The sequence below is a fragment of the Silene latifolia genome, chromosome 9 (assembly GCF_048544455.1).
Source record: "Silene latifolia isolate original U9 population chromosome 9, ASM4854445v1, whole genome shotgun sequence".
Lineage (NCBI taxonomy): Eukaryota > Viridiplantae > Streptophyta > Magnoliopsida > Caryophyllales > Caryophyllaceae > Silene > Silene latifolia.
Window position 1 is genome coordinate 210,031,768 of NC_133534.1, and position 10,649 is coordinate 210,042,416.

A 10,649-nucleotide genomic window follows, 5' to 3' on the forward strand; every position below is an offset into this window, starting at 1 on the left:
TATTGAAGATTTGTTCAACTTTGAAGAATGCTTCTACTTTCTTGAAGATGTTTCTCGTTCTTTGTGTATCTTGCCTTATTCTTTATCTCTTGGTGCTATCCTCCTTCTAAACTCTCTTCTGTTTTACTTTGAAAGCTACTCTTGTACCTCTAACTTGCCCTTTGTTCCTTGCTTATCCTCCCTTAACAACTTTTTATGGTACTCCTTCTTTTGAGGAATGTTGACCTTGGTTGGAAATTTGGCTTGTGAGGAGATTGTTGTGTTTGACCCTTAATCCTGGTTTTGAGAAGATTTGATGTTGGAAAGACTTAAGTATTGTGATGAGACATACCTGATGGTTCTTATACCTAGATCCTTGATAAAGTGAGTATATTTGAATGGTGGATTTTGTGTGTCAAGTTTGAGTTGCATTGGTTACTAAAGTTATGGAACCTGGCTTGGTTGGTTATGTTTGGGATACTAGTGCTTAGTACTTGACCTAAGGTGGATGAAATTGAATGGTGGATTTGAGGATGTAGGATTGACTAAGTAAGTCGAGTTTTTGATTGGCTTCCATAATCGCTTTGGACATGAGAGTTTGATAATGTATACGTTACCATATGGGAAATGCTAATTGTGGGATTATTAGTTGGTCTAAGTGAGTGATCTTGATTACTATTTGAGATACATTATGAGAGTGAGACTAAACTACATTGTTGGAAAGTCCTAGCGCTTGTTTTAGCAACTAGAAAGGATAAGGGTATGGTTGACACTAGTTGGATATGAGTATGGCTTTGTTGGGAACTTTGACTTGAATCTTGTGGAAGTTGTTTGTGGATATTTGAGGATTTAGAGTGATGAGATTACACTTATAGTGGAGTACTTGGTCTTGAGAGAATAGATTAGGATGAAGTAACGTAAGCGTTTTGAGGAAATCCTTGGGATGTTTTGGTCATAAGTTTTGTTGTTGGGAAGTTTCTGGAACGGTTTGGGATAATGTTGTTGTTTGAGATTTGTGTACCCGGCGTTTCCTTCTTGTCTAATCCCCTTTCTTCTTTGACCATAAACGTTACCGTTCACACCTCCTTTCCTCGCCCCATCATACTTCTCCTTAAAATTTGATGTTGGTAACCTTTGAAACTCTATTTTTGACATCCTTGTGGATTTGACTTCGAATCTTACCTCTATGAAGTTCATCATAGCTCTTTTGTTGGTTAAGTTCGGACTCTCTTAGCTTACTTTGTATTTATGTTGTCTAAATTGCTTTTCATTTCATACAACTTCTAAACTTTCAAGCTACCAATTTTGATCCCTTGTTAAAAGTTTATGTTACTCTTACAAACCTTACCAATTTTAAAAAAATTTTGAAAATGAAAATTTGATTCAATTCCCTATTTGTTCTTGGAATATAAATTTAATTATCATGATTTTAATTTCTAAACCCGAAATTTCTTTAAATTTTATCCAACTTCGGTTAACTTTGATCTGTTTATGATTTCTTGGTGAAAGTTTAATGTTATATTTTCAAGAATTTGACTCCCTTTTTAGTTTAAAAGTGAAACCCTTACCTCCATTTTGGCTTTTGCAAAAGAAAATTTGAGTAGATTATCTTTTCTTTTAATTTTTAACGTTGACCGGATGTTAGAACTCGTTATTGGAGACGTTTGATAACTTGTTCTACGCTTGTCGGCGAGTGATTTTTGTTTTAAATTGTCTTTGACTTGGAAAGTTATCGTTCTTGTGTGCACGACAAGAGCAATTTCGTTCCATGAATGAGACTTACACTTTTGAAAACTCTCCGTTAATGTTTTTGAAAGTGTTTTGATTTTGATTTATACAAATGAATTACCTTTCGATCGAGTTCTGTCGGAAAATTTTTAGTTGAAACTTTTGAAAGAATTTTAATTCTTGCGATAAGTAACCTTTAAATGTTTTGGTTAACGATTCCAAAATTCCAGTTTTATTTTATATAACCTTTCATTTCTGCTTTCAAGTTTCGAGGACGAAACTTTTTAAAAGGTGGGGTGATTGTAACACCCGCGAATTTCCCATTCGACATTTGAAATTTATTAAACCGTTTAATTATTTTGTTATATATTTCTGAATTATTCGATTTAACTAAATTTATGTCAAACACGATTTTTATAAACGTATTATATAAAAGCTCGTTTATATAAAAATACGTACGATTAAATTATATCTTTAAGGCATGATTTATATAATAATATATGTATACGTATTTTGGTCGGATAATAATAGTGACGGTAATAATAATAATCTCTGTCTTAATTTCCGTCTAGCTTAGACCGTCACATTTCTACTTGTGAGAGTAACCTTTCTCGACCTATCCTATATGGACAACACATCACACCCACCTAACATCCTACACCTTACTTGTAAAATATCTCTTTATTATATATATTTATATATTATTATTATTATGAAATGTGTGTGGTTATTGTTGTTGTTTTATACGCAAAACCCCACCCCCTGCTTTCTTTCTTTCTCTCGTCTTCTTCCTCTAAAAGCAAACAACAACAAACACAGCAGCAGCGAGCACCATACGACACCATTTTCGCCCCCTTAAATCCCAGATTTCTCCCTTATTCCTCAACCAAATCCCCTAATTCTTACACCATTAGCTTCCCCTGTTCATTCTTCATCTTTTGAGGTAAGAAAGTATTGTTTTTGTGGTGATTTCAGTTTGACCCGTCTCATGAAAGTTCTGATTTTTAGCTCTTTTATCTCGTTTTCTTTCCTCTAGTTTAAGAAATCAAGAACCGGTGAGAAGCTCATACTTTTTAGACGTTTTCTCGGAGTTTTGAAGGGCAAAAAGGTAACGGTGATAGGTTACTCGACAAATATGTCGAAATTCCTTCTTATGTATCATTTTACATGCTCTTGTTTGATAAAGTTTGCTTCTTTATGTTTTTCTCATTTGTATGTTAATTTCCGTCTCAAAATGATGTTTGAAATGGGCTGGTTTTATGCGGTTTCAGTGGACTGTTTTCACATGATTTTCGAGTATTGTTAGGATGAGGGTAATGGTTATTATTCATGTTCTAGTTGCGTTTTGTTTCCGTCCCAAACTTATCTTCCATGCCGTCTTAATATTGACTCGATTTGGATTTGAATTCTACTCGCAATTTCTTCATAACGTATGGTTTAGTGGGTTAGCTTTGTTTGTTAAATTGAAGGGAGGGAGACAAAGAAGTATGATTAATGCTCTATATTTGTCCCAATAAAAGAATGAAAGCATGATGCCGCATTGTAAATTTTATTGCTGGATTAATTTGTGTTTTAGTTAACAAGTAGCTATTGTGGGGCTTGTACTCTTCTTTCAAAGGCTAACAAATGTACATCTTTTTAGGCATTCAGAGGGTTTATGCCAGATTCTTTAAGAACCTACCCAGTTTGTTCTTTTGAGTATTAAATGACATATATGCTCTGTTTTGAGTGGTCTTTGGCAGGAAGTTTATGGCCTGTTTTGGACGAGTTCTTGGGTGGTAAAGATTGCATGTAATTATGGTAAAATGTGTGTGTAAATATACATGTCCCTCTTAAGCTCGTCGTGTGTCCGTCTTTTGTTACATGGTAGCTGGTGAGTATTGGTGAGCATGGGTGGTGTTTGCTGGCTGGCCGTGGGCCGGGCATGGCGGCTGGGTGGTTGTTGTGGCCGGCTGTGGGCTGGCGGCACGACCACGGCCTAGCCTCGGTTCGCGGTGTGTTCGGGCAGTAGTCAGTTGGAATGCTGATTGAGTAGTATACATGCCTTGTATGTCATTATTTTGGTTTTAATTTTTGGGGTTCACCATTCTTTTCATCTTGGGTTTATTTGGCTTACATTGTTGGATTCATTAGGTTTTGGTTGTTGGGCCCCTTGGCTTCATTTGTTGGGCTCATTTGGGTCATTTGATGGGTTATCATGTCTAATGTGTTGGACTTGTCACTTAACTTGATTGTTGGGCCAAGTTTATGTTTTATAGTGGGCTCATGAATGAGTCACGTGTGCTTGTTTCCGTTTCATTCCGTAAATTTTCACATAACGTAAATTATTCATTATCACTCATTATATTTTATTTAACCGGCATGTTAAATTATAAAATGGAACATTCATTAATATAATACAAGTATGAGATATTTATTATAAGTACTTGTAAGAGTCACATTCTTGATAATGCATTGTATTGTTCTGTTGTGAGAGTCTTGGTCCTATCGGATACTAGGGGTGAGCTATAAGCCCTCTAGTTGCGATATGATCGTCGGGATTGATGTTCTCATCCGTACTCATGGTGAGATGCAAGCCATGAGTATGAATGTGACATTAAAGATCCCGTGTCATATGATGTTTGCATGATCTTTCTTACTCTTATTGTGACTCAAGTGTGACATTTTACATTGTGTGACTACTTGACATTCCTTATTTACCCCTTTCGGACCTTTGGTTACGAGTGTGTGCCATGTTTCCGGATTGGGTTATCTTTCCTCTTTCGGACCTTTGGTTACAAGTGTGTGCCATGTTTCCGGATTAGGATATCCTTCCGCCTTTCTTCGGACCTTTGGTTACGGGTGTGTGCCATGTTTCCGATTAGAGGTTACTCGACCTTTGGTTACGAGTGTGTGCCATGTTTTGAGTCTTGGATACGATTTGTATATCGTTTGTCGAATCGGGTAACGTCCATCCCGAGAGTCTGGATCCAGGTTTAGACTAGGACCGTATTATGATCGTCGTCCTACCAAGAGGTTGGAGTCTAAATGGTTGTCTTGTGAGTTCATACTAAGTATATGTCTTACACTTGTTGAGTCGGTCAATATGAGTTGGTTGACTTGGTTGCTCCATGCCCTTGATTGCATGTTTATTCTAACATATCATGCCTATTCTATTAAGAAAGTATTATGCCTGTCTCATCACGATTTTCATTATATCTTCTTGTCCTTCATTATCTACATGTGATGCATGACTAATATGTTCAATTAAGTGTTCGTTACTTGCATTTCGACATTTTGTGGCTGGGAGAACCTTGAGTTACTCCCCACTGACTGTGGCGTTCATGTTTACATGAATGACAGGTGGTGAAGATGCTTACGTGGGGAAGACGTGTGGGCTAGCGAGAACTAAACCCTTGGACCTTAGTTTCTAGTTTAGAAACCCTTTATATGTTTATTCGTGGGATATCTTTTTTCCGCTTTCTAGACTTGGGTTGTAATAACCTAAGTCTGCCTATTATTGTATTTGTTTCATTTCTTTTCGTTAGTGGCACCCGCGTGCTATTCTTTAGCTAGTAATTTTAAAAGTTTTTAAAATATCACAAATTTCCGCTTTAATTTAATAGTTATATTTTCCGCTTTATCGTGGGGTGTCACATACTCGATCGAGTAAGTTACTTACTCGATCGAGTGACCCCTACTCGATCGAGTGCCACACTTACTCGATCGAGTACCCATCAGCAGAACATTGTTTCGAAATCCAAACTCACTTACTCGACATAGTAAGCCCCACTCGATAGAGTACCCAACACCACATAAAACCGTAGTTTTACAATTATAGTTCACCATTGTTCGAGTTATAGGTCTAACCCGAGCAAATATCCCATTGTTTCGATTTCTAGACATATTTCGAAGCAAATATCCCTTTTTCATTACTATTCGTTATTCTCTGAAACCGCTTCCACGCAATTTCGTATCAAAATTACTTAGACTCTATTTTTAAGTTGTATTGTGTAATATCGTGTGTATGTACAGTGGTGGTAACGTAAACATTATTGGTTATTAATAAATAAGTATATAGCATTGCCAAAAAATTTATTTTCTTGGTTTTAATTTATTATTGCAATTTACATCGGTAGATTTGTATGACGATATATTCTCAATAATGATAAGAATAATATAAATGAATTAGATGACACCAAACTATTCTAATTAAATTTTGACCCTTATTTGTGTAAGTAAGATTATTACCGAAATTAATACATGTCAATAATAAAGACGCTTAAAAGTGTTAATTGACTGACGCTCAAAAGTGTCGACATCATTGACATTAAAAAGCGTCAAAAAATACTGATGCTTTTGTAAAGCGTCGATAAAATTTTTTATGAAGCTTTAAAGGGGAAAACCCCTGAAAAAGTGTCAAAATTGTCAGGGTTTTGTAGTAGTGGTTTAGTAGTCAGACTATATTACTTAGCTATCTTTTCAATAATGTTGGATTGTAACTTAAAGTTTGATTAGCAAGACCGTTGTTTAGCCGTGTTGGCCGTGTGATTTGTAGTCCTTTTTGGACAGTTCGCTACATTGTTTAATATTTTATTTAAAGTACCTTGAATCATTTGTTTTCTTATACTATTTACCTCAGGCAACAGAGATGGTGACACCGTCTTTTATCTGAGATGCCTAACTAAATGCTCTTGGATAAGTGGAGTACGGTGTTACATTAATAGTTAATAGATGCTAAAGAGATTTTTCAAGTTGAAGAACTATTTAATTGCAATTTATAATGAAATATTAGCAATAAGTGAACTAACTTCACCTCCCAAATGTCAATCATGACGAGTTCGGATTATATAGGTTAGTGAGTCATGTTGCTATTCGTCTACAGTTTAAAAATTGTTTATGACGCTTTTCCTTTAAATTTTAAATCGTATTTGAAATTAATATTTAGTCAAATCATTATTTCACACCTAATAATTAAACATTAAAATTTTTAATGCGTAGTAATATTTTAACTTAAAATTTGTTTAGAATTTTTTAAAAATATCTAGAACACATTTATTTTTGAGTTGATAAGAGGTTGTGTCAGGTGATTATAAAATTACTGAATCATTTGAGTTTGGGTTATTCGCGTTACGGGTAAATATCTATAGTTAAGACTTTAATAAAAGCGGGTTCGGTTGAGTCAAGTTTTAGCTGGTCTATTTGAAATGATTTCGTAATATAAAAAGAAAAATTGTTAATAGTTAATATGATATTACAATTTTCAAAACAGCCCCGCGTAGTACACGGAATAAATATTAATTAGTTTAAAAGGTAGTGAAAGTAAAAGTATTATCAACGAGATCACTGATTGTGTGAATTGTGTCACATTATTTGGTTAATAAATTTTATTTTAAACATGATTAAAAAAACGTACAAATATTATTACTTATTATAAATAGTAAACATATGAATCAGCAAATCAACACAATAATATTTTATACAAAATATTTTAAAAGATAAAATAGATGGTCGAGGACGAGCCGAACACCAAAATTAATTCTGTAATCCGTATAATCCACATAAGTCATATATATAGTTCTGCATGTTTTTCACTCTACAGTCCGGAAAACAACCAACCTCAGTCTATGCTTTGATTAGTAAGTCCATAAGAATGATCGATCTACCATAATTAATATATAAAACAAACAAAAAAAATTCCAAAAGATGATGACAAACAGAAACAAAGAATTAAGACAAAATATAAAACAATTTTATGTCGAGATCACCAAAGTCTACACCTTGTGTTTTGAGTTTTGACCTCTTCTTCTCCCAAACGTTGTTATCACCAGTGGCCCCATAAATTACCAAGGTGTAGCATGGACTTTGCAATTCTTAGAAACCACCTTAGCATTCGCCGTTAACGCGCTTAACGTTACATCGCACGTCACTTTAACGGTAAACGTCCAGAATTTAACGGAACCAAGCTTAACCTTGACGGGAATACTTGCGTCCATCTCTAAAGGCACCTTTCCGTCCTTCTGCTGATTCATCAACTTATCACGTGCCGCTTTGGACAACACCATCCCGGCTCCACTTAACTCCGTTGATAGAACTGTTACACTGTTTGGTGGCTGGTAAAACGCTGGTAATTTACCCTCGCATAGATTAACCCCGTCACGGTAAACACTTACTTCACTTCCTTGCTCGTAGTAAATCCCGATTTTACCATTTGGGTTATTAATTTTTACCGTCACATTGAAAACTGGGGTAATAGTAGTTGCGTCAGCATTTGATGTAGTCAAATTAACTCCTTTAACGTGCACACTTGTAATGTTGTACGTAGGTTTCTTTGGGTGGTAAACAAGGTAAAGAATACCAAAAGTTATGGCAAGGAGAAGAATTAGGATAAGAATTGTAGAAATGATGGAGCAAATGCAGCACCTACAACAACTTCTATTACTTTTCTTTTTTGTGTACAGCTTGAACTTGTGCTCATTTTCCGGGGGTGGAACACGAAAAACTCGATCCTTAGGCACTTGAACCACATAAGTTCCTGGGTTTGGACCGTACCCGTATCCATTTCCATAGCTCATTTTTGACGATGCAAATGAGTCTTGGCTCATCCTCCGGTGATGCTCTCCAGACACAGGTGGTGTCTCATCGGTTGAGTGCGGATTTGGGTGCTCACCTGAAAATGGTGGAGAGTCTCTAGGGTATACTCGTTCGCCCATTTTTTTTTTTTACACTTTAACTAGTTGATTAGGTGCTTGAACAAGGTAGGTAATTCTGCACATGAAACAATTAGACAAAAATTATCATCTTGGATCGGTGGATTTCATAAATTGTCTACTGCATTTTATAACATGGAAATAATTGATTAAATCAAATAAACTAAACTTCATTGTCATCTTTTTCAACTTGATCATATACCTTAATAAGCTAATTAATACAGATGCCAAAATTAAGGGCAGTAAACGTAGTTGACTGTAAAGCGTAACTCATAATCTCGTAATAGTAAAACCGATCCTACAAATTATTAAGAGGTCTAATGACTACAGGTGTGAAATAACTTGGCAAAGTATAGGAAAGATAGTCTAACGACTTTAAATATTAAATCAAATAAATTGCATTGAGTTATACCTTATACTTTTCTAATCTTCTTCCCAAAGAAACCAAAACACAATAATAATCCACGAAGCTTACTAGCTTAGTTTTAATGCTTTTATGGGCGGATAAAATAAATTTGAGTGATGTGTGAACAGGTGTTCTAGGTAAATTCATATACGGAGTATTAGTCGAAGTAATCAATAACGCGTTAATTTATGCCGTGAATGAATGAAACGCTAATTAATGCCATCAATAAAACAAATTCCGGATTACAGATGTTATTATTGAAAATATACCAAAATTGGTAATAGTACATTAGTACTATTCTAAGATTGGACTAGAAATCTCCTACTTGCACATGAGTATTTGCTAGCTAAAATAGATTTGATAACTATTAACGGATACATCTAAAAATGAGAAATGATAATTATTAACCGGGATAGAGTATGTAACAACTGACTAGATTGGACTAGAAGTTTACAATTCTATTACCTGCGAAAAACTTGAAATTCTACAATTTTTTGCGATAAAAATAAATAAATTTAGAAATGAGAAGTAATAATACCTGGAAATATAGGTGAGGATGATCGGCAAAAGCTTAAACGAAATCCAAAATTAATGTTTAAACTTGGTTTGAAATTGGTTTAATGGGGGGTGAGAGAATGAGGGAGATTAAGAAAACGTGAAGGCAAATAAGTTAAGATAGAAGAGAGGAGGAGTAAGGCAGTAGAGTTAATATATACCGTAGAGTATAATATAGACAAACCCACACGAAAGTATAAAAAGACGGAGTAAAACAAATTAGTGGCAGACTGTCAGGCTGTATGTTGTTGTATATGATCTCAATACTGTTGGTTGGTTTCTAATATATTTAAGTTTATTATATGTGAAAATTGTTGATTACAGACTTTTAAAAATTACAGTCTTATAAATTTTTTTTTGAAAATTACATCCAAAATATTACTTTTCTTCTAAAATTGCACCAACTTGAGGTTTTTGGTGAATTTTGATGATGTTTTTATGATGTACCCTTTATTATTTGAGAGCCTACTTACCCAGATTTCTTACCTCTCCTTAACACAAACCAATTATTCACCCCAAACATCATAAAAACATCATCAAAATTCACCGGAAACCTCAAGTTGGTGCAATTTTAGAAGAAAAGTAATATTTTGGATGTAATTTTCAAAAAAAAATTTATAAGGCTGTAATTTTCAAAACGTGATTTTTAAAAGGCTGTAATCAACAATTTTCTCTTATTATATTTAAGTTTATTATTGTCAAAAAAAAGGGGTATTCTCTCGTGTACCCCTGAACTTTTTCGTTTTCTATGGTGTACCCGTCGTTTTTCACAAAAAAACTTTGACCGACAATAAATCTCTGATACGAGTTCAGAAAATGGTAATTTTTTTTTTTCAAACCAATTATCTCGTCAAGGCCTTCAATTTGAAAAAAAAATCACCGCTTAATAGGAATATTTATAATAGTTGGGCCTCAACCATCACCTTAAGGTTTTGGTTGAGATGATTCATCTATCATGGTATCAGAGCCAGTGTGACCGAAGGTCACGGGTTCAAATCCTGGCAACCTCAAAACCCCTCAAAAACTCGAAGTGGAAACCTGCACACGGTACGGGGAGCCGGTGCACAACTAACCACTCTTCAAGCCCAACGGGCATTTGAGTGAGGGAGCGTAATAGGAATATTTATAATAGTTGGGCCTTGAGGCCCAACTATTATAAATATTCCTATTACCGCTTTTTAAACATGTAGCCGGTAGTTATGGTTGGTCAAACATTTTTTAACGAATAAACTTTGATCGACCATAATTCCCGACTACGAGTTGAAACGTCGGTGAATGTTTTTTTTTAAACA

At 34.8% G+C, this 10,649-nt stretch overlaps 1 protein-coding gene across 1 annotated transcript; it reads right to left on the reverse strand.

Moving 5' to 3' along the window:
* Positions 1-7,383: 7,383 nt before the first annotated feature.
* LOC141600405 (NDR1/HIN1-like protein 13) lies at positions 7,384-9,472 on the reverse strand. The gene is made up of 2 exons (XM_074420638.1): positions 9,341-9,472; positions 7,384-8,454 (listed from the first exon to the last, which is right to left on the reverse strand). The coding sequence occupies exon 2, from the start codon at positions 8,397-8,399 to the stop codon at positions 7,530-7,532; it is 870 nt and encodes a 289-aa protein (XP_074276739.1). The 5' UTR covers positions 8,400-8,454; positions 9,341-9,472; the 3' UTR covers positions 7,384-7,529.
* Positions 9,473-10,649: the final 1,177 nt, after the last annotated feature.